Source organism: Muntiacus reevesi, chromosome 18 (genome assembly GCF_963930625.1).
Source record: "Muntiacus reevesi chromosome 18, mMunRee1.1, whole genome shotgun sequence".
Taxonomy (NCBI): domain Eukaryota; kingdom Metazoa; phylum Chordata; class Mammalia; order Artiodactyla; family Cervidae; genus Muntiacus; species Muntiacus reevesi.
In genome coordinates, this window is record NC_089266.1 from 14438800 (window position 1) to 14462902 (window position 24103).

The window sequence follows — 24103 nt, forward strand, 5'->3', positions numbered from 1 at the left end:
AAAACTCCGCACATTGAGAAATGCAAGGGGCCCAGTTTAAATCCCTGGTCAGGAAACTAGATCCCACATGCCACAGCTAAGATCCTGTGCAATCAAATAAATAAATAAAATCAATATTTTAAGACCATAGGTACAGTTAGGTGGTCCTATGTACATGTGAATGAAGCATGCTTTGTAGCACAGACAAACACCCGGATAAAAATAAAATGCCTGAAACGCCCAAATGCATGGACATGGCTGTGGTGTGTGTACACACTTGACAGAACTATAGTGTCTGGGATATGCAACATCTATGCTCATCTGGGCAGGAGAGTGCATGTGGCTGCATGTGTGTAATAATACACGTATGTGCACAAACCTGCTGTGAGTGTGGGAGCGTGTCCATGTGAGTAGCAGGTATGCATTTGAATGAGTGTGACACACAGTGGACGCATTTGTGTGACTGTGTGAAGGGTATAGTTTACTTGTCCGGCTGAGCGTGTATGAGTGTGACAGTGGGCAGGGGGGAACACAGCCGTGAGTGTGTACAGAGTGTGCCAGCCAGTGTGTGCCCTGGGAGTGCTTCTGGGAACGAGTGTGAAAGGAGAGTCCCGTATGAGAATGAGCCTGTGGGCTCAGACGCATGCCCCAGTGGGCGTGTGTGTGTGCGTGTGTGTGTGTGTGTGAGAGTGGACGAACGTGTGGAGCGTGTCACGCTCCGGGTCAGCGGCCCCCCAGCCCAGGCAGTCCCAAGCCGAGCCCCGGCACCCGTGAGGCCAGTGCGGCCCAGGCTCCCACCTGAAGATTGGCCGGGTCCTCAGGTTTCACTCATGACCCTGTGACATCAGCGGCAGCAGCTGTCCCCGCCGGCCGGCCCCCCGGCCAAGTCCCCCAGAGTCTCAGCCCCAGCCCGAGGTGGGCACGCCGCTCCAGGCTCGTCTGCTCCCGTCCAACAGTGAGTACCGCGCCCCCCCACCCCCGTGCCCCGCTGGGCCGGGCACCCCGAGGGCAGGCCACCCCCAGGGGCCTGGCGCCCTGGCCCCCAGCCCAGCCTGGCTCCGAGGAAGTCACCACTTTGCTCCGGGCACCGCTGCCCTCCTGCCCACGCCGGGCCCCGCTCCGCGGCCACCCTGCCCAAGCTCCTTGCGCCGTGACCCCGGCCAGATCCCTGTGCTTGCCTCTCCCTGCCCCGCCGGCCGGTACCCCCGTCTGGCCGGCCAGCCCTGCCCTCAGCCAGGGCCGTCATCCTGGTCACAGACGGCCCGGGGGCTAAGGCTCGGCTCCGGACGGGGTGACCCAAGGGACAGAGATGGGACTGAGTTTCTCAGGGGAGGAGGGTGGAGGGGCCGGAGCAGTGACTCGGCTTGGCCTGATCGCAGTGGCCCAGAAGGCAGGGCTGGCGGGGAGGAGAGCGGGAGGCCGCCTGGGGGGTGGCGGCGGCTCCTCTCCTCTGCTGGAACAGGAATCTGCGAGATGCCAGCAAAGGACACATCTCGGGCTAAGAGGCCGGCCGGGCTCTGCCCGCTGCCCCTGCCTCTCCATGCCCCAGGGCGCACTTGGGCTCCTCTCCTGGAGAAACTGAGGAGGAGGCGGGCAGAGGAGCAGGTCCTCTTAGTGGAGGGGGTGTGGGGACAGGGAGCCAGAAAGTCCGGGGCGAGGGGCATCCCTCATGGGGCCGCCGCACTGAAGGGTCTCTGGGGGACTCAGAAGGAGACTGGAGCTGGGGTGAGGAGGCTGGAGGTGGGGGACAGCAGGGGTGTGGTGCCAGGGCAGAGCACAGCCCCCCTCCTCATTGGCAGAGTAGGGCACCCAAGACGCTGGGAGGGAGTGTGGGCAGGGGCTGGCCAAGAAGGCCTGATGGTCTGAGCAGAGATGGGAGAAGGTGTTTTTGGAGGCTCATGGAGCTGAACGGAGGTATGTTTTGTGTGTGTTGGGGGGAGTTTGTTCAAAAGATAGAAGATGCCCCATCTAGAAGGCCTGGGGATGGGGGTGGGATGGGAGGGAAATTGAGGCTTCAAAGAGTGCACTGGTAGGGGCAGGGGGTGCTGAGCCCCTTCCCACTCTTGCCCCGTTAAGTACTGTGTCCCGATGCCCCTCACCCTGCTCAGGGCACAAGGTCAGGGCGGGGGGCCAGGTCCTGATGAGAGCTTGTGACACCCCACTGTGGGGAGATGGCTTTCCAGGTGGAAACTAGACAGATCCGCCTCCGACCTATATTGCCCGCTGCAGGCACCTGCCCCAGAGCCTGGGAAGGCTAGAGCCCAGGGGAGCCTTAACATGATGTAACTGTTGCTCAGTTGTGTCTGACTCTTTGCGACCACATGGACTGTAGCCCACCAGGTTCCCCTGTCCATGGGATTCTCCAGGCAAGAATACTAGAGTAGATTGCGATGCCTTCCTCCAGGGGATCTTCCCAACCCAGGGATCAAACCTGCATCTTCTGTATCTCCTGCATGTCAGGCAGGTTCTTTACCACTGAGCCACCTGGGAAGGCTTGAAGGCCATTTAATTCAGCCCCTAAAGATGAGCCAGCTTGGGGAGGGCAGCTAGAGACCAATTTCCGTGTCTGTCTAGTCTGGAGAGGGGAGGAGGCTGACAGAAGTTGGGGCAAAACCAGAGGTGAGCGTTGTTGTCACTCATCTGGGGTGGCAGTGCTGGGGTTGGGGGCGGGCGTCAGAGGGCTGGTTCTCCCAGGACCCTCCAGCTTCTTCCAGGGTCATCCCTAGTCCCCTGCTCGTAGCCAATGATGTGGACGGTTGTAGCCACTGCACTAGTATTTGGAGCCGTGTCCCCTGTGTGGGATAATGCAGGGGCCCAGACATAACCCAAGGCCCAACCTCTTCATGCCAGGCAGCTCTCATGAGATGGGAGGGCTTTGGGGAAGGTATCTAAGAGTCCTTCCTAGGTGGTCCCATCCCTGCCTGGCTTCCTTGTCATTTTTGCATCCGAACCTGCACAGGGTGGAGGCTCAGGATTCAGGGTCGCCTCCAGCTCTAGGCTGGCCTGAGTGTCAAAGTCTGCCCAGCCGGCTTCCCTGCCCCGACCCACCCAGGCCCAGGGGAGGGGAAGCCCTGAAGCTGATGTTGAAGGCATTGAACTCCTGGCCAGATGCTGGAGGTGGTCCTGACAAAGTCCCTGCCTTTGGGGGCAACTCTGGCCACCAGAACAGAGAAAAGCATGGGTGATGGCAGGAAGGGGTGGGTTTAGAGAAGGCTCCCAGGGGAGGCAAGGCAGAGAGGAGGGAAGGGATTGGACCCTCCAGACCACAGTGGGAAGGCTCACTCTCTCCAGGTGATAGGAGAGATGCATAGAAGGGACATGAAAGATCTGAGCCCAGGGGCCTCGGAGAGTAGGTAGAGAGAAGGCAGGGGAGGAGGAGGGGGCGTCAACAGCCCCGGTCCATGTTACACAAACCTCTGTCCCTCGAGTCCTCTCAGAGGGAAGGCTCAGGTTCAGAGGGTCCTGTCACTTACCTGGGGCACACGGCTCGTGAGGGGCCAGCGCTCTGTCCACAGTAGCCACAGCCCCTGCTCCCTGGGGCAGAGCTCGCCCCCGAGACCCTGGGGGTCCCCAATTCTGCAGTGGCAGGAACAGGCCCGGACACCCCCACGGCTGCATTGGAAGGTGCTTATGGGGCTGGGGAATCCCAGGGTCTCTCCACCTCTGCCACCCCAGCCCCAGGCCTTTCATGTGCTCTGGCCCCCATTCTGCCTCGTCAGCACAGCTATTTTTATTCCCTGCAGTTTTCAGTCGGCAGCCCTTGTGTGTGTGTGGCGGGAGGCGGGGGGCAGGGAACGGGACAGCCAGAGGAGTGGGAGGGGCTGGAGGAGCCCACTGGGCAACGGGAGAGGCAGAGGGGCCTCGGTGCCCCTCCAAGGGCAGGCTGCCCCCGGCCCCCGCAGGCCTCCCTGCCCTCTGCGGGAGGCCCGGCAGAAATGCACAACGCGAAAGCCACAAGAGTCACCAGACCCCGCTCTGTTTTTGAACTGGTTTGTGAAAGCAAGTGCCAGCCCCTCCTCCAGCCCCATAGGTGCGAGAAGGGCATGGCCCAGTTTAGACACTGGGGTAATGACATACCTTGGTGACTCAGAGCCAGGGGCTCTTCCGAGAGCCCCAGGGGTCAAGCTTCCAGCCCCAGTTTACTACATAAATAACACCTGGCAACTTCCTTCTCCTCTCTGTGCCTCCGTTTCCTCATCTGCCAAATGGAATAATAACAATAGGATCATGTCGGGATTACATGAGCTCATTGCATGTGAGGTGCCCGTTGTAATGCTTGGCAAGTATATAAGTGCTAACTAGGAATTCACTGTTACGCTTGTTATCAGGTTATGACTCTGAAATAAACGTCTCCTTGTTGGGGAGTAACAGAAGGGGAGAAGAAGCTACCAGGTGGGGGTGTCTGGCAGGAAGCATTAGACCCTGTCCAGCTCTGGGTACCCTACATACCTGGGAGGAGGTGGGTTTTTTCCCTACCAAGAGATGCTTTTATCCTACGGACAGAGCTCCCCTTATGAGAGTGTGTGGTTTACAGATATCGCCTAAGGGCTGTGAGAGCTGAGGACAAAGCCGAGCTTCCCCCTACCCCAGCCTCCCCCTACCCCAGGCTCACATTTTAGTAAGAGCTGCAGGTGACTCTTGTCTTTTTTGAGGCTTGTTAAGTTTTTGATTGGCCTAATTTGGAAGAAGGATCTTCCACAGGGTCACTGGTGAGAAAACATCCTTGGAGCAGTTTTTGGGCTTGAACCAAGTTCTCTGAGTGGCAAAGCTGAGCTGCTGAAGGGGCGGGACGGTCCATCAGCCTTCCTCGGGGGTTTAGGTTATAGGTTCAGGTTCTGCGGGTCGCTCTTCCTAACACTTCTCATCCAATTCCCTGAGCCCGGCAGGGACCTAGAGCCCAGGTGAGAGGGGTCAAAGCCCAGGCTACCCAGATGGTTAGGGGTTGATGGAGGGAAGCGGGGCCAGATTGGCCCTGGAACTCTCCAGGCTCAGAATCAGTTTTGAACCATGCTCTTCTCGCCTTCTCGGTAGGCCTAAGGCAGGAAAAAGGCCTGGCAGCCATGGTTTGGTTGTGCAGAGGGTGCGTGGCAGAGAGAACAGAGGCTGGCAGCTCCAGGGAGTGACCCAGGTGGGAGCCGGCAGGGTGAGGGGAGGCGGCCGGGTGTACAGGGGTGGTTCTGCCTGAGGATGGGCAAGGTAGCTCTGGATATGTGTGTAGACGTGTCTGTGCACACACAAGTTGGAGGGGGACCATCCATGGAGCCCCCATCACCATGCTTGGGGGGCACCTTTGAGAGAGCCAGCGGAAGGCAGGAAGCCCCAGGCCTGGGTGGAACTAATTAGCCTCCTCACCCCTTGGAGCAGCTGGGAAATGACTCATAGAAGCAACGAGTGAGTGAGCGAGTGTGTGTGTGTGTGTTGTGTGTGTGTTTGTGTAGGAGCAGGCTGGCTGCTGAGGAAGTTGGGAGGGTATTTTAGAGTTGATTGGTGCAAATGAAAAACCAAACCTTGACAAAGGCTCTTTACCAAACTACAGGTGGGGGCCCTTAGCCCCCACCACTCCCCACTCCCAACTCGAGGCCCCAGAAAGCCTGAGCCTGGGGCCTGCCAGGGCTTGCCAGACACCCACCCCAGCCCACGCCTTTCAGGGGCTTGGCCCGAGGACTCTGGTCTGTCCTTTGAAGAGGACAGACAGGTGAGGATCAGGCCAGCCCAGGGGGAGACTGGATGGGACTGCAACCTGGGCATGCCCCGGGCTGGGGGAGGGCGGCTGAGCTGAGCACCATCCCCTACTGGGCGAGCCAGAGGGAGGCTGTGTCTGTAGTAGCAGGCACGTGGATTTGGCCCCTCCAAGAGCCACATTCGAATCCTGGCTCCACCACTTAGTAGCTGGGATGATGAATGCGAAGCACTTGAAACAGTGCCTGGCATGCGTTTAACACCAAATGAACTTACGGATGACTGCTCTGGATCAAGAAATAATTCTCAGTGCTAGATTTCTAATTAAAAAAAAAAAAGATATATAACAAGCAATAAAGCTTTACTGTCTAGCACAGGGAACTATAGTCAATATCTTGTAAAAACCTATAATGGAAAATAATCTGGGAAATGATAGGTGTATATTATAACTGAATCACCTTGCTGGGCATCTGAAATACTAAGTCAACTATACTTCAATGAAATATATATATATTTTAAGAAAAAAAATAATTCTTGCCCTCCACCTCTCAGGCCCACACATGTCAGGATGACAGGTTAGTGCACTGAGGTTTGGGGATCAGAGGAACCAACCCCCTCCCACTCCTAATAGAATCTTCCCCAGCTGATGCTGATGAGGCCTGGAATTTACACCTTGAGATAAGATCAATTTCTTTGATTTAAGGATCAGTCTTGGGAGGGGAGGGACTTCCCTCTATGCAGGAGACCCTGGTTCGATTCCCGATTCCCGAGTCATTCCCGAATCGGGAAGATCTGCTGGAGAAGGGATAGGCTACCTACTCCAGTATTCTTGGGCTTCCCTTGTGGCTCAGCTGGGAAAGAACCCACCTACAATGCTGGAGCCCTGGGTCTGATCCCTGGGTTGGGAAGGTCCCCTGGAGAAGGGAAAGGCTACCCTCTCCAGAATTTGGCGTGGAGAATTCCATGGACTATACATGGAGTTAGACACAACTAAGCGACTTTCACTTTCACTTCACTTGGGAGGGAAAACCCATTCCTGGGAACCCCATCTCGAGGCAAACAGTAAGTGCAAAATAAATGTGGCCACACTACGATCATTCTTTCCCCATAGGCAGGAGATATCATCAGGCTGGTTTAATCAGGTGCCTGAAAAAGGGAGGCTTATTTCAACCTAGAGAGCCCCAACTGGAAAGTGTCATCAGCGTTAGAACAACCCTTGTCCATGGTAACCCCTCCCCTACCCCAACCTTGTGACCCTGAGGGTTTCCAGAACTCTCATAATTCCTGAGTGTCCAGAGGTTTCTGCATTAAGCTCCAGGCTGCCCTCCAAGACCTCTTGGAGCAGATTTCCTCCACAGAGAGTGTCAGACCAGGAGGAGAGGGCCATCTGGGGTGACTTCCTCCAGGCCCCTGTGGCAGAGACACAACACAGCTACCCCCTTCCCACCCTACCCCCAGCCTACCCCATCTGAGAAAAAGCTGTGATTTGAGATTTACAACTAGGGGGACGGGAGGTGCATTCCTGGTGCTGGGCCACAGCAGAAATGCAGAAATTTGGGGAGTAGGCCACCAGGATGCTGCCACCAGGATGCTGTCTTTGGCCAGGACAGAGAAAGTTTGATCTGTTTCAGCCTCCCAAAAAGTCCTGAGTCTGAGCCCTCACTGCAGGTGAAGCTTGAGAATTGGCTGCAGCTCTGGGTAATTTTGCTCTCAATCCAGAGAGAAACAGCCTGAGCCTGAACTGCAGCTTTACTAGAGATGAAGGGCATGCTTGGTTGGCAAGAGACATTGTGACTGAGCAAGGCCAGCAAGTCATCCACCATCTCTGCATCCTGGGAAATGTGCCCTAGAGTGAACAGGAAGGCTGTGAGGGGCAGGTCTCATCCATTCTCAGTCTTCCGGAACTTTCCCATAGCAGCTGTTACATCTCAAGCTGGCAGGGCATGGCTGAGGCTCTGTGGGGGGTTTCAGGCCAGTTCAGTGCACAGGGGTGGTTTGAAGGACCCTCCTTAGAAGCTTGGTGTCCCAAGAGAGAAGGTTCTAGAAGCATATAGTGGCAGGAGGTGGGGATGTCTGTCATGAGTTTTGTTTGGCCAGTAATTTGGAACAATTAGGATCATAGGCACTCAGCTGTGAGGGATCGGTCTTGAACTGAGTGGGGAGAATCAAGATTTTACAAAAGATTGCAGGTCAAGAGGTACAATGAATGAGAGGAACTTAAGTGGAGGTAGATGGAAAATCCTACACCTGAATTTGGGCTTCCCAGGTGGCTGAGTGGTAAAGAATCCTCCTGCCAATGCAGGAGACATGGGTTCAACCCCTGGGTCAGGAAGATCCCCTGGAGAAGGAAATTGCAACCCATTCCAGTATTCTTGCCTGGGAAGTTGCAAGGACAGATGAGCCTGGTGGCACTACAGTCCATAGGGTCACAAAAGAGTTGGACACGACTTCGTGACTAAACACCACCACCTGCATTTAGATTAACCTTACATCCTGAAACTCTGCTATAATCATTGTTAGTTCCAAAAGGGGGGTTGGTTGTTTGTTTTTGGCCGATTCTTTTGGGTTTTATACAAAGACAATCATGTCATCTGTTAACAAAGACAATTTTATTCCTTCCTTCCTGATCAGTGTAACTTTCATTTCCTTTTCATGTCTTATTGCATTAGCTAGAACTTCAGTATGATCTTGAAAAGGAGTGGAGAGAGGTGACATCCTTTCTTTGTTCCTGATCTTAGTGGGGAAAGTCCTAGTTTCTCACCATTAAGTACATCAGCTGTAGGATTTTTTAGAAAAATGTTCTCTATCGGGTTGAGGAAATTCTCTTCTACTCCTAGTTTGCTGAGAGCTTCTATCATGAATAGGTGTTGGATTTTTTTCAAATTCATTTTCTATATTCATTGATACAACCATAGGATTTTTCTTCAGCCTGTTGATATGACAGATTAACATTAATTGATTTTCAGAACTTTCCTGTGCTAATTTTCTTAGCACAGTGGCGAAGACTTTGTGCTCCCCATGTAGGCAGCCCAGTTCCATCTCTGGTCAGAGAACTAGAACCCACATGACCCAACTAAGTGGTTGCATCCCACAACTTAAAAAAAAAAAAAGATACGGCATTCTTCAACTGAAACCCAGCAGAGCCAAATAAATAAATAACTATAAAAATTAACTGATTTTTTAGTGTTGGATCTGTGCTGCATACCTGGGATAAATCCCTTTTGGTTGTATAGTCCTTTTTATATGCTGTTGGATTTGATTTGCTAATATTTTGTTGAGCTCCACGTGGATTTAAAAGGGAAAAGTCAGTTGCATAATTATAGGATGGTGAAACTCTGATATGGCCACAGTTCATGCTGAAAACTCCAAGGGTGTCTGTAAACTCCCCTTGTAAGTGGGCTGCTGAAAATGGAAATGCCATTTTGGGATGAATGAATACAATGGGTGTCCAGGCCAAGGAGAAAAGGCCTCTATCTTTGTGGTCAGACTATATCTGGAACTGGGTGTTCCGACCTGGCAGCCCCACAGAGACAATGAAGGGCTGGACCCGCCCCAGAGAAGAGCTGCCTCCCCCTCGGCTCCCTGCCCAGGGACAGCTGGCCCTAGGCTGGCTCCCTGACTCTGGACCCTTCCTTTCACACCCCTTGCCTCCAGGCTCCCAAGACTGTAACCCCGACTTCCGCCCAAACTTCCGTTTTGACGCAGTTTCCGACGGAGCTTCTCACTTCCTAACTGAGTTCTGGTGCCTGCGGAACAGGGTTTTAGTCTTGGCTCAGCCTTTCATTTATCATTCTCTAAAATTATCTTATTTGTTTCCCTATTTATTATCTGCCTTCTCCCTCGGGAATGCAAGCTCAGTGAGGACAGGGACTTCGCCACTCCCGTATCCCTGGCTCCCCAAACAGAGCCCAGCATAGAGTGGATGCTCAGGAAGTGTTTGTTAAACGAATAAATGTGTGGTCTGGGGGGTGGGGAGTTACTGCTCCTTTCAAGGCCTCAGTTTCCCCATCTGCAGAATGAAGGAGTTGGACTCCATATCTCTGGTCCTTGCAAATCTAACATTCTTAAATTCAGTGGGGGGGTGGCTGGGGGGGAGGGGAGGGGGAGAGGGGCACTGCCTGATGGTCCAGTGGCTAAGACTCCACACTCCCAATGCAGGGGACACAGGTTCGATCCCTGGTCAGGTAACTAGATCCCACATGCCGCAACTAAAGCGGCAGCAAAGATCAGAGAGGCCGAGTGCTGCAATCAAGACCTGGCACAGCCAAAAAATAATAATAAAATAAATATTAAAAATTTTCCCATGAGAAGAGGTTCCCCCAGGTCCTCAAGCACCACATCTCTGAGGTGGAAGCCAGAGACTGATCCTGTGGCTGGTGGAAGGAGGGTTTGAGCTGTCACATGGCTCCCTTTACTCCAGGCTGGACTTGAGGGGCCATGTGGCGATCTGCCTGCAAGACATCCAACCCACTGACATGGGACATTATCAGTGCTTGTCCCTGCCAGAAAGTTGCCGTGCGTACACCCCAGATGTCCTTTCATTCCCCACTGGTGCCACTGCAAACAGCACAGCTTGTCCCTCTATTCTAGACACACCGTTAGGGCGAGCAGGGGGCACATACACGCCGGCCAATGTAAACAACCCAGCACCCCTGGGAGGGGCTCTCCAAACCAGGGGGATGAAGTCCAGACTCCCAGATGTGGTCTTCAAGGCCCTGGCCTAGCTGCACAGCCCACTTCCCCCAAAGCCCATAAACAGGGATTCCCTGGTGGCTCAATGGTAAAGAATCCCCCAGTCAATGCAGGAGACGTGGGTTCAATCCCTGCTCCAGGAAGACCCCACATGCCGCGAGGCAGCTGAGCCCACGCTCCCACAACTACTGAACATGTGCTCTAGAGCCCAGGAGCCGCGACTACAGAGCCTAGCGCTGCAACTACTGAAGCCCCCGTGCCCTAGAGCCCATGCGCCACAACAAGAGAAGCCTGCTGACTGCAGCTAGAGGGTAGGCCTCACTCAACCACAGCTGGAGAAAAGCCCTCACAGCAACAGAGACCCAGGGCAAACAGAAATAAATAATTTTTTTTTTTAAAGCCCATAAACAGATTCCAAACCCTCCAAAGACTGACACAGTGTAGCTCCCTAGGTCCTGCTTCTGCATTTGCTCTGGCTGTCCCTTCTTCCGTTTCACTTCCCTGTGCCCATAACTTCCTCATCCTTTGTGACTCAACTGAAAAGGCACATCTTTCCTTTCCCTGGTCTGGAAGTCACCACTCAGCCACCCGGACTCCCATAGCACAATCAACTCCCTTCTTTATTGGAAGATAATGACTTTATAATGTTGTGTTAGTTTCTGCTCCCTTCTCTAGGGCAGACATCTCTGTCTTCTCACATCATATCTTCTGTGCTCATGTCTCCCCAGCTATCAACTCTTGGAAGGCAGGATGCATAGCTGGTGCATCTTTGTGTCCTACTCAGGGCTAGCTCAGCTTCTGACTTGTGAACAGAATGAATGGATGGATGGGTGGGTAGATGGATGGATAGATGGATAGGTGGATGGATGGATGGATGGATGGATGGATGGATGGGGAGTGGGTGGAAGGATGAGTAGATGGATGGATGGATGGATGAAACCTATCAGAATCCATCTTATTCCCAGAAAGATGTATATCCAAGGCCTTATGCACTCACCAAGTGTCTGCCAAGTGCCCAGGCCTGGGATCAGCCGTGGTGATCTGGACAGACAGAGTTCCTGCTCTCTCAGCATTTTGGTCTGGTGAAGGAGACAGACAAACAAATTAGGTCAATAAACAAGTGATTACAAATTATGATAAATAACGTCAAGGAAAATACACCATCAAGGAAAGTACAAGGGACTAGGATAGAGAGTTGAGGAGGAGAAATCCTCTTGGAGAAGGGACATTAGAGGCTTGATGGGAAAGTGAGCAGGAAGAGCCATGTGAAGAGATAGGAGACAAGAGCTCCAGAGAGAGCTAAGGTCCAAAGGCAGGCGTGAGTTCAGCGGTCACGAAGCTGGAAGGATGCCGGAAGGACTGGGGCAGAGCGGGCAGGGAGAACAGATCAGCAGATAAAGGTGAAGAGGTATAGATAGGGGCTGGATCACCAGGGCCTTGGAGGCCACCGGAAGAAGTGTAGGTTTTATTCTAAGCACAATAGGTCATTACTGGAGAAATTTAAGCAGGAGAAACAATATGATTAGTTTCTTGATTTTAAAACAGTACTCACTGGGACCTCCCTGGTGATCCACTGACGAAGATCCTATGTTCCCAAGGCAGGGGGCCCAGATTTGATCCCTGGTCAGAGAGCTAAATCCCACAGGCCACAACTAATGATCTTGCCACAACGAAGATAGAAGATCCTGCGTGCTGCAACTAAGACCTGGCACAGATAAATAAATAAAATACCTTTATTTTTTTAAATGTTTACATAAACCAGCACCTGCTGCTTTACAGTACAGGTTTGGAGAGGGCAGGGGCAAAAGCAGGCAGGTACTGCAAGAAAATGTTTTGACATGGACCAGGGTGGGTGGGGGGAATCAGAGGTTATATGTATTTTGGAGATGTTATTAATAGAACTTTGGACAGGCCGAATATAGAGATGGGGGAGAAGAAGAATTCACAAAGACATCTCAGCTTTTGATTTGAGCAAATTTGAGGCTTGGACAGATGGTGGTACCATCTCCTGGGTTGAGGAAGAGGGTGAATAAGACAGTGATCTTGAGGACCCTGATCTTGCAATTGATATTAGAAATGAGGAAAGTCTTGAGTGGACTGTGTCCTCAAGCTTAATAGTTGGCTGTAACCCCTTATGGGAGTGGAACCTGTTCTCCATAGTGGATGTACCAGTTTACTTTCCCACCAACAGTGTAGTAGGGTACCTTTTTCTCCACATCCTCTTCAGAGTTAATTATCTAGACTTTTTGATGATGGTCATTCTGACCAGGGAAGTGATAACTCTTTGTACTTTTGATTTGCATTTCTCTAATAATTAGCAACGTTGAATACTTTTTCATGTGCATTTTGGTCATCTGTATGTCTTCTTGGGAGAAATGTCTATTTAGATCTTCTGCCTATTTTGATTGGATTATCTATTTTATCTATTTGTTTTTTTGGGAATATATTTCTGTTATCTTTTTATTTTATATTGGAGTATAGTTGATTTGTAGCTTCCCTGATGGCTCAGTGGTAAAGAATCAGTCTTCCATTACAGAGATGAGGGTTTGATCCCTGGGTCAGAGGATCTGCTGGAGAAGGAAATGGCAACCCACTCCAGTATTCTTGTCTGGGAAATCCCATGGACAGAGGAGCCTGGCAAGCTATAGTCCATGGAGTTGCAAAAGTGTCAGGGAGGACTTAGGGACTAAACAACAACATACTTGATTTACAATGTTATTTAATTTCAGGTGTATAGCAAAGTGATTTAGTTATACAGATACATGTATCTCTTCTTTTTCAAATTCTTTTCCCATTAGGTTGTTACATATTATTGAGCAGAGCTCCCTGTGCTATAAGCAGGTCCTTGGGCAAATGTTCATCCCAGATGCTGTTGGTTGCATGCCTATTATTATCCACATAGTGGGGTCCAGTAGCCAGTTGAGTATTTCAGTCTAGAGTTCAGAGGACAGAGTTACCATACTCCTATCACACTATCTACAGTCATAGGAATGATGCCATCCAGACCCAGACAGAGCCCTGGGGAGAGGAAGAGGGACAAACACAAAGGACATTGAGAAAGAACAGTCAGAGAGGCAGGAAGTAAAGCATGGGTGAGCTGTCATGGAGGCTGAGCAGGTAGAGCCTGCCCAGGAGCGGGCCACAGCCAACTGGGTTGAATGTTTCTAAGAGGTTGAGGGAGGTGAAGACAGAAACGTGTGCAGCAGACTTGGCAGCATTGAGACTGCTAGTGACTTGACAAAAGCCACTTCCGTGGAGCGGGGGAGGTGACACACGACAGGTTGGAGTGGGTTGGAGAGGGAATGAAAGGTAAGGAAGTAAAAGACAGCTGGTGTAGAGACTTTCCAAGAAGTTTGTCCATGAAGAGAGAAAAATAGAGCAAGAGCAAAGGGAGATGAGAGTTCCCTTGGGGTTCAGCAGCTAAGACTCCATACTCCCAATGCAGGGGACCTGGGTTCCATCCCTGGTCAGGGAATTAGATCCCACATGCCATGACTCTAAGATCCTGCATGCCACAACTTAAAAAAAAAAAAAAATCCATCTGCTGCAACAAAGACCGAAGATCCTTGTGCCTCAGCTAAGATCCGGTGCAGCCAGATAAATCAATAAAAATAAAATACCTTTTTAAAAAGAAGGAAAGGAGGCGTGGAGGCAGGAGAGTACTTTTTGTCACCACTACCATTATTTTGAAGATGGGAAAGCCTGGTCACTGAAAGGGAGGGGCTGGTGGTGGGAGAGAGAAAAGATACATAGAGAAGGAGGTCCTTGGAAAGGCAAGTGGAGTGAGGGGCTCAAGCCGAAGTGGAGGTCCTTTGCCTCTTCTTCTGTTAGTAGGATGGAGGAGGAAGGGGCGGGCAGTGAGGCTAACTCCACTGGTTTGACTGTGTGTGATGGATCCTGTGTGTGAGGACTGAGACCAAGTCATCAGCTGGGAGCACTGTGGGGAGGATGGGGAGGGGAGAGTTGGAGGAAAGAAGAGAAAGCACGAAATAGTTCTCAAAAAGAAGGAAAGTGAGACTCACAGGGAAACCTATACTTAGAGGGTGGCACTCAGGGAAAACCTGGAGCTTATAATCACAAAAGCCATGTGAACCCAGCCAGGTCCCGCCTTGGCAGCAGTAGCACCCAGCAGCTCAGAGCCTGACTCAAGCAGAGCATAGCCAGGCTACCAGGTGGATGAAGGTTTCCCCTGGTGAGGGGCAGAAGGAGAGAGAAGGCTATAGTAAAGGGTATTTTCTTTTCTTTCTTTCTTCTTTTTTTTCTTTTTTAAAAAACGGGACTGCCAGGGAAGTCCCCTAAGGGAATATTTTTTACTATTATAGTGTAAGCATTTTATTGTTGTTCAGTAGCTAAGTTGTGTCCGGCTCTTTGCAACTCCACGGACTGGAGTGCACCAGGCTTCCCTGTCCTTCACTATCTCCTGGTTTGCTCAAACTCATGTCCATTGAGGCAATGATGGCATCCAACCATCTTGTCCTCTGTTGCCCCCTTCTCCTCCTGCCCTCAATCTTTTCCAATGAGTCAGCTCTTCGCATCAGATGGCCAAAGTATTTGAGTTTCAGCTTCAGCATCAGTTCTTCCAATGCATATTCAGGATTGATTTCCTTTAGGATTGACTAGTTTGATCTCCTTGCCATCCCAGGGACTCTCAAGAGTCTTCTCCAACGCCATAATTCAAAAGCATTTTATTATAAAGGATAATAAAGGGTAAAAATGAAGAGCAGATGAAAAGGTACACAGGCAGAAGCCTGGAAGAATTCCAAGCATAGAATCTTAGGTCCCCCAACGGTACTTTCAAGGAGGAATTATGATAGTGGATCTTGTAACTGAGCCTGGAAGAGGAGGGAGGTGAAATCTGAGGGGCTGATGGAGAGGGAAAAATCTCAGGGTCAAGGGCAGAAGACAAGGAGAACCTCAAGGATTACACAACCCAGCACTTGAGCTGAGTAGTAGGAGGTGGGGGAGGGGAGTGCTCAAAGCAGCCATATCAGAGGAGATCCAGTTTCTGTTCATGATTTCAGTTCAGAGCGGGCTCAAAGGAGAAATAACTCAGGTGGAAGAGCCCTCTCATTCATTCATTTATTTGATAAACTCTTCTTCAGCATCAGGCACACAGGTGATCCAAAGGAGAAATCCACTCAGCCAGGGTTACCAGGGAAGGCTTCCTGGAGGTGGTGGTTCATGTGTAGGTTGAGCCTGGAAGGACAAATTAAAGCTCTCCAGGGAGACAAAAAGAAGGAGTGCTTCAGGAGGCACGGGCTTCAGTGAAAAACAGTGTAGCCCATTTGTGAAAATGGAGGTAGCATGGCCAGAGGGCAGTGCGTGTAGAGAAGGGCTGGGTGACGAGGTAGGCCTCGGATCAAGGAGGGCCTGGGCAGCCACATGGAGGAAGGCAGATGCACTTTGTAGATAAGCTTTTTATTATGCGTTGGGGTCTAGCCGATTAACACTGTTGTAGTTTCAGGGGAACGGCAAAGGGACTCAGCCACACATACACGTGTATCCATTCTCCCCCAAACCCCTGTTCTATCCAGGCTGCCACATAACATTAAGCAGAGTCCCTGTGCTTTATAGCAGGCCCTTGTTGGTTATAGATGCATTATTAAGCATTATGGATGCATTATTAATCCAGCAAAAGATTAAGCAGAGGGTGACCTGAACAGATTTGTGACTTTAGAAATGTACAGACTTCCCTAGTGGTCCGTGGTTAAGACTCCACTCTCCCAGTGCAGGGGGCCCGGGTTCAATCCCTAATCAGGGAACTAGATCCCACATGCCACAGCTAAAGATCCCTCACACTGCAACTAAGACCCAGTGCAGCCAAATAAATAAATTAAAATAATTTTTTCAAAAAAGAAACGGGGATGGTGGATTGAAGGGGAGCCAGGTGGAAGGCAGGGAGCAGATGGGAGGCTGTTTGAACAGAGCGGGTGAGGGGTGATGGAGCACCCCCTGCAAGATGGAGAGACAGGTGGGTGCTGGGAGGGAGCCTCGGTGAGATTGGGAACTGACCAGATGTGCCACTGGGATGATTTTGGCCCTCACCAACCAAAACCGTTGCCTCCACTGGCCTAGCCAAGGAGGGCATCCACCCACTCATAGAACACAACATCCAGATGCGAAGTGGCTCCAGGGCTGGTGAAGAGGGGATGAGGGAGGGGGGAGTTTAGGACCAAGTGCAAATTTCAAAGGGAAGGATGAGGAGTCCACTGGGGGCCAGCTAGGGGATGGCAGGAGGTGCCAGGCTAGCTGTGCCGGCTGTGGGTCCCATGCCAATGTGCCAGGCACCAGTTCAAGGTGACCCCAAAGGTCTCTGAGGTTTCTGGTGGGGGAGACAGACACCCATCACACAAGCAGGGCATGAGGCACCATTGCCTAAGAGTTGTGAAGGCTACACAAGAAGAGGAGCCATGACCTGACCTGTCTTGGGGCCACTGCAGAGAGCGTGAACAGAAACCATGAAAGGAGGGGGATGGTGATCGTACCAGGGCAGAGGGGACGGGCACAGGGAGAGATGCCCACTGTGAAAAACAAAACCAAAAACAGGCTGCAGACCAGGCCTTGGAGGGGCAGGGAGGAGGAGCTCACAGAGCAGAAGTAGAGAGAGCGGCCCGATGGGGAGGCCACACTCTTTTCTCGGGAGCAAAGGCTGTGGGGACTTCCCTGCTGGTCCAGTGGCTAAGGCTCCGCACTCCCACTGTGGGGGGCCTGGGTTCCATCTCTGGTCAGGGCTTCCCAGGTGGCTCAGTGGTAAAGAATCCACCTGCCAATGCAGGAGACGCAGGAGACATGGGTTCGATCCCTGGGTCAGGAAGATCCCCTGAAGGAGGAAATGGCGACTCACTCCAATATTCCTGCCTGGAGAATCCCGTGGAGAGAGAAGCCTGGCAGGCTACAGTCCATAAGGTTGCAATGAATCAGATATGACTGAGCAACTGAGCATGCAGGCATAGGAACCTAGATCCCACATGCCACAGCTAAAAACTGTGTGTGCCACACAAACAAATATTTCAAAAGACCAGGCAAAAATAAATAAGTATTAAAAAAGGAGAGCTTATGGCCGGGAGATGCTTGAGGGAGGGTCAGCTGCACAGAAACTGCCAGGTCTGACTGCTGGGGGCTTTGGTGACTCTGGCCAGCAGTTTCCACCGGTGCTGGGGCCAAAGTTGGGCTGTTTGTCTCTGGTTTTCTGTCAACCCACTTTGTTGTCGTTCAGTCTCTCAGTTGTGTCTGACTCTCTGTGACCCCAGGGACTGCAGCACACCAGGCTTCCCTGTCCTTCACTGTCTCCTGGAGTTTGCTCAAACTCATGTCCGTTGAGTTGGTGCCATCCAACCATCTCATCCTCTGTTGCCCTCTTCTCCTCTTGCCCTCAACCTTTCCAGGCATCAGGATCTTTTCCAATGAGTTGGCTCTTCCCATCAGGTGGCCAAAGTACTGGAGCTTCAGCTTCAGCATCAGTCCCTCCAGTGAATATTCAGGCTTGATTCCCTTTAGGATTGATTGGTTTGATCTCCTTCACTTGGGCTCCTGTAAAGGAGGGAGAGGGCAGCATCAGGCCAGAGAATTGTGCCAAGCGGGGCCCATGAACTGGGAGGGTGCTCGTTGGCCATGGTCTCTTCAGGGCCATCTGGCAGGTCAATGTCTTCTGTTCGGACACGTACGCGGGACAAGCGATGGGGATGAAGGGGAGAAGGTGTGTGGCAACTGGTGGTACAACTGTGGGGTCAGTGTGAGGAGGGGTTTCAAGCTGGGTGTGCACACTTGTGTGTGTGCACGAATGCACACGTGCGTGTCCATGCACACACACTCCCACGCACACAACAGGGCCGATGAGCAGCTGAGGGATGGGGTGGGCAGGAATGAGCAAAGTCATCCCCGTGGAAACACGACTCCCTGGGTGATGGGAGGGAGCAGCTGGGCAGTCAGGCGGGGGGGTGTGGCCTGCTCTGCCCAATGGTTCCGGCCGCTCCCCGGGCCACCCTCCCCACCTGTTGACCAAGCCTGAGGAAGTGCCCGCACTGGCCTGGGCACTGCTCGGGCGTCTGGGCCCACTATGACAGAGCTGCCCTCTGGTGTAGCCCTGAGTGTCTCTGGGACCTCTGTCCGTGGGGGCCTTGGGAGGGCTGTGTGTGACCAGGTGGCTGAGGTGTCCCTGTGTCCGTCTCCTGATGTGGGTCATTCCCCAGGGCCTTCGCCATAAGTGACCCACCATTACCTCCCTTCCACGAAGAACAGGCTCAAGAAGGCTTTCGGGGAGGAAGGGAATAGTGGCAACCAAGGGACTGGCCAGGAGACACAGTGTGTAGCTCTCATGGGCCTCCAAGGCTCCTGGTAGGCGCCCCGCTGTCTGCCCGGTTCATACAGGGACCACCAGCCAAAAGCGGTCCCTGGGAGCTCCAGTCCTGCCCCCACCATTGAAACTGTCCATCTCTTTCTCCCCAGGGCCTTACCTGTATATCCTGCTCCTCCATGTTAGCACCTGCAGGCTCTCCTGACGTGGCCCCGCCACACACCTTGCATTTTCTTGCTCCAGTTCCCCCTCCCTGCCCATAGGTTAGATCCCACGGGTCTTGGAGGAGGAAGCTGTTGAGACTCTCCCCAGAGCCTGGGAATCTTCCTTCTTCCTGCTCCCCACCCAACATCACACCTCCCCAAAGCTCAGGACAAGGCGCTGCATGTCCACACATCTTCCTTGTCTGCTCCCTCCAGGCCAGATATGGTGAACAGTGGCAGGTACACCGGCATCCTCCTCCTTCATGCCCCCTGGCAGACATCACTAATCAATCCCAGCAGTCTCCTTGCATGGAGTCTGTCTCCAGCCCACATGGTCTTGGCCCACATCTCCAGGCAGCCAAGAGCAGCTGATCCATGTCAGCCTTCAAGATGAAATCTGTTTGCCATTCCTCTTTAGGCTGACCCCATCGGGCCCATCCTCTGGGTCTACCCTCACATCTCACATCCGATTCCTTTCTGCCTCACTGCAGGATTGAGGTCACAGGGGTATAGCCTGCTGTGGTTTTCTCTGTTCCCTGTAGGCTGAAGCCACACAGTTCCCAGAACTCGGGCCCAGGAGGCGGTTGAAGGCACGGGGGCGTTGGCCACAAGTCCCCGAGGGAGAAGAGGACCTGGTTGGTTTTCTGTCAGTGCAGAGGGGAGCCAACCCCCTGCTGGGGCGAGTGTGGTGCGGGGCTCGGGGGTGATGCTCTGTGTCCAGCATCTGTGCAACAGCAGCACCCGGGCCCCGCAGGCACATCCTCCAGTTCCGACAGCGCCTGCTCGCCAACCTGCCCGACCTGGCCCCGGGGCAGGCGGGAGGTGAGTAGCGGGACCACAGGCCCAGGGCGGGGTGGCCGCCCAGCACCCCGGGGGCTGCACGCTGCAGCTACCCCAGCTGCCCGCCACCGTGTTGGCCCCTGAGCCCAGGATGCGAAGATGGCCAGAGCGTCTCTGCCCACCGTGGTGCCTCTGGGCCCCAAGAGCCTACGCCCCTTCACCCGGGAGTCCCTGGCAGCCATAGAGCGCCGGGTGTTGGAGGAGGAGGCCCGGCAGTTGCGGAACAAGCAGATGGAGATCGAGGAGACCGAGCGGAAGCCGCGCAGCGACATGGAGGCTGGCAAGAATCTGCCGCTCATCTATGGGGATCCCCCGCCAGAAGTCATCGGCATCCCCCTGGAGGATCTGGATCCCTACTACAGCGACAAGAAGGTCCGCGCCAGGGAGGCCTCCCTCCAGCTGTCTGTCCCTGGTCCATCCGTCTGCCTGTCCCAGGCCTCATAGCTCTCTCCCTGCCGCAGACCTTCATCGTGCTCAACAAGGGCAAGTCCATCTTCCGCTTCTCAGCCACGCCTGCCCTCTACCTCCTGAGCCCCTTCAGCATCGTCAGACGCTGTGCCATCAAGGTGCTCATCCACTCATATCCTGGCGGAGTGGGGCGAGTGCAGGGCCGGGGAAAGGAGGCAGGGGTCAGGGGTGGGCAAGAATGGGGCGCTCTGGGCGAGGAGGCCTTCTGTCCTCCTCTCCTCCCCACCTGCTCCCTCACTTTCCTTGACCCTCCCCCCAACGCTGTTCAGCATGTTCATTATGATCACCATCCTGACCAACTGCGTGTTCATGACCATGAGTAACCCGCCTTCCTGGTCCAAGCACGTGGAGTAAGTGCCCCGCCCCCATCTCCCCTGGTTCCCCAGTGTCTCCCCTCGGAGGATGCCCCAGGTGACCATTGCTCTGTGTTCCAGGGAGACAAACACTGTCTCTGTCGCTCCATCAGTACCCTAAGTCCCCAGAGTGGCACACACCGTCACTCTCACCGATGTCCTCAGCCCCCTGGGTGGCATATGTCATTTCTGTGCCCTCCCTCCCAGGAGGCCCGCCTCTGCCACCCACATCCTGGCCCAGGTGTGACATGCCTGGCCCTGGCCCACCCTCTCCCCGCCAGGTACACCTTCACAGGGATCTACACCTTCGAGTCCCTCATCAAGATCCTAGCCCGAGGCTTCTGCATCGATGACTTCACATTCCTCCGGGATCCCTGGAACTGGCTGGACTTCAGCGTCATCATGATGGCGTGAGCAGGGGCCCCTGGGGGCGTCCGGAGGCTGATGCGAGGGAGGGGAGGGGAGCCAGGCCTCAGAGAGGGCAGCTGAGTGAGCTGGGTGACCCTCCGAGGCTGGTCTGCAGGGCTGTGGTCCGTCATGCAGACAGTGGGCTACACCTTTCTGGGAGTTGTCACTCTCGGGGTCTGACCTGGAGACTGTCCGTCCGGGTGCCCCTCCGCACAGCACATACGACCCGGGCCCCCAGGCCCCCACCCACGGGGAGAGCTGGGCTACCCTTGCCACCTCCCCGCTCCTCAGCAAAGCCCCTGCACTGTCTTTCCCACCTCTCAGGCCCCGATAGGAGCCTGCAGTCCCTGACCTGTCCCCTGCATCTCCACAGTAACCCCAAATACAAGGATTCCTTGGGAATCCTCGTTCTGCGCCTCATTCTGCCCCATTACCTGCCCCTTGGCTCTGACACAGCCCTCGCCCCCACCCCCCACCCAGGTACCTGACGGAATTTGTGGACTTGGGCAACATCTCAGCGCTGAGAACCTTCCGGGTGCTGCGGGCCCTGAAAACCATCACGGTCATCCCAGGTACAGGGGAGGTGCAGAGGCCCTCTGCCGGGGCCAGCTGGCCTGCCCCCTCGCCCAGGCCTGGAAGGGGGCACTCAAGTTCTGGGAGCCTGACCCAGGGTCATAACCCTCCCAGGGGGCGTAGCACCCACTTCGAAGCCTGGACACAGAGTGGGGGTCCTGTGCATCCACAGGGAGAAGAAGGGGCCCCAAGTGGGAGGGTGGGCGTTGAGAGGCAGCATAGCAAGTTGGTTAGAGCTCAGACTCTGGAGCCAGACTGCCTGGGTTCAGCTCCCATCTCTACCACGTCCTGACTTTGACCTTGGTTAAACGGTTACCCTGTCTGCTTCAGTTTCCATATCTGTAAACTGTGACTAATGACAGTACTGCTCACTCAGTTATCATGAGAATTCAAAGCCTTGATAGCAATAAGGTGCTTCGAGCCATGCCTGGCACTGGGAGGCGGTGGTGGTGATTTAGTCCCTAAGTCGTGTCTGACTCTTGGCAGCCCCATGGACTGCAGCCCACCAGGCTTCTCTGTCCATGGGATTCTCCAGGCAAGAATACCGGAGTGGGTTGCCATTTCCTTCTCCAGGGGATCTTCCGCACCCCGGGATCGAACCTGAGTCTCCCGCGTTGCAGGGACTTCTTTACCAACTAAGCTACCAGGGAAGCCCTGGCATAGCGTTCATGTTTTAAATAAAATAAACAGACTGGGCAGAGCAGGGCGCTCCACCTGAGAGACACAGAGGGACTCAGTGATGGAAAGTTCACACCCTGAGAGCTCAGTAATGAACACGCCACATCCCCGCTGAGCCATGAGGCCAGGGCAGTTCCAAAGTAATGCATCGAGACGCATGAAATAAATAGAATCTGGATCATCCAGACCCTCAAAAAAGCATGTGAAGAAACTGGAGAAGGTTCATTAAAGGAGCGAAATGTAGTCACTCAGTCATGTCCAACTCTTTGTAACTCCGCGGACTGTAGCCTGCCAGGCTCATCTGTCCATGGAATTCTCCAGGCAAGAATACTGGAGTGGATTGCCATTTCCTTCTCCAAAAGGAGACAAAGATGATCTGAAAGGCATGGAGAACAGGCTCTGGGAGACAGGGAAGTTGTTACTTCTTAGTGCTAGGAATTACCTTAGTTTTCTCTAGTCCAAAACCCTTGTGAATTGCAGTTGAGGAAGGAGGGACCCCCGGAGAGGAGCGGTTACTGAAGGCAACACGGCATGTTAGCCACTGAGTCAAGGCCACAATACCTGCCCTCCGTGCCACACTTCCAGCGTCCTCAGAGCTCGTAAAGCTTTTATGATTGAAGCTGCTAAGCATCTATCTTCATACCAGGATAAGAAAAGGAAATAAACAAATATTGAAGTGAGAGACACCCTGATTATGCCCAAGGAAGAAGTTATGGTTCTTCCATAAATGATGGAATCTGAGCCTGAAATTCCATACAATCTGGCTATGCCCTTGCCAGTTCCAAGGGGCAGAATGCAACGATATTGCAAAGTCAGCCTAGAGCTTCTCAGAGTGAACCCTGCTGTTCCTTGGGTGTGAACAGGCTAAAAGAGAAAGGGTTCTGTGTCAAATAAGCTGAAACATGGTATTAAAAAGCTTTTGTTTCTGTAGAATTTTTCTGAGCCTCTGTTAGGATAATCTACATAAGGACCCTCCAGAAGGATACCACAGGGTTAGTTGTTGTTGTTGAGTCGCTAAGTGGTATCTGACTCTTTGCGACCCTATGGACTGTATGTAGCCTACCAGGCTCCTCTATCCATGGGATTCTCCAGGCAAGAATACTAGAGTGGCTGCCATGCCCTCCCCAAGGGGATCTTCCTGACACAGGGATTGAACCTTCGTCTCTTGCATTGACAGGCGGATTCTTTACTATTGAGCAGCTGTGGAAGTGCTACAGAGTTCAGCCTTTCCCAAACACGATTGAACCCCTTTCATGAAGGGCGAGGCTTGTGAGATTAGCATTCGATGAACACTTTGGGAGCCCCGACTTAGTGACATTTATTAAGTTACACTGTGTGCTGCGTGTTGTTGCTCTCCTGTGTTAGGCAACACCCAGGAAAGTCTTCATAGTCCGTTCTACTAGTGGCTGAGATTCGGTGGCCATTGGAAGGCTCGAGATGAAAGTTGTAATCAGAGATGGATGGGGCTAATTTGGGAAGGCTTCAGGGAAGTAGCGTCCCAAGTAAGCCGAGGCTGGAAGGAGATGGAGCAGGCGGAGGCTCGGAGGGGCTGAGTCGGCGAGTTACCCCCTGCCACGCTCTCCTGCTCTCTGTGATCAGGGCTGAAGACCATCGTGGGGGCCCTGATCCAGTCGGTGAAAAAGCTCTCGGACGTGATGATCCTCACCGTCTTCTGCCTGAGCGTCTTTGCCCTGGTGGGGCTGCAGCTCTTCATGGGAAACCTGCGGCAGAAGTGTGTGCGCTGGCCCCCGCCCTTCAATGACACCAACAGCACGTGGTTCGGCAATGACACCTGGGACAGCAACAACACCTGGAACGGCCAGGAGAGCTGGGCCAGCAACTATACCTTTGACTGGGATGCCTACATCAATGATGAAGGTAAGAAGGGAGGGTGGGGAGGCCAGTGAGATCCTCCCTAGCCCCATTGGCAGCCCCTT

The 24103-nt window shown here is 53.3% G+C and overlaps 1 protein-coding gene across 5 annotated transcripts in view; it reads left to right on the top strand.

Moving 5' to 3' along the window:
- The first annotated feature begins 795 nt into the window (after nt 1-795).
- The window catches only part of SCN4A (sodium voltage-gated channel alpha subunit 4), a 51938-nt gene continuing 28630 nt past the window's right edge, over nt 796-24103 (top strand). Inside the window, exons 1-8 of one of the 5 annotated variants that reach the window (XM_065909329.1) lie at nt 796-934; nt 19389-19668; nt 19745-20058; nt 20148-20265; nt 20414-20504; nt 20789-20917; nt 21396-21487; nt 23766-24044. In XM_065909329.1, the coding sequence (XP_065765401.1) occupies nt 19786-20058; nt 20148-20265; nt 20414-20504; nt 20789-20917; nt 21396-21487; nt 23766-24044 (982 nt within the window). In that variant the 5' untranslated portion in view covers nt 796-934; nt 19389-19668; nt 19745-19785. Of the gene's footprint in view, nt 935-1765; nt 1894-19388; nt 20059-20147; nt 20266-20413; nt 20505-20788; nt 20918-21395; nt 21488-23765; nt 24045-24103 lie in introns of those variants that run through there. The other 4 variants (XM_065909330.1, XM_065909331.1, XM_065909326.1 and 1 more) reach the window with 4 other exon arrangements.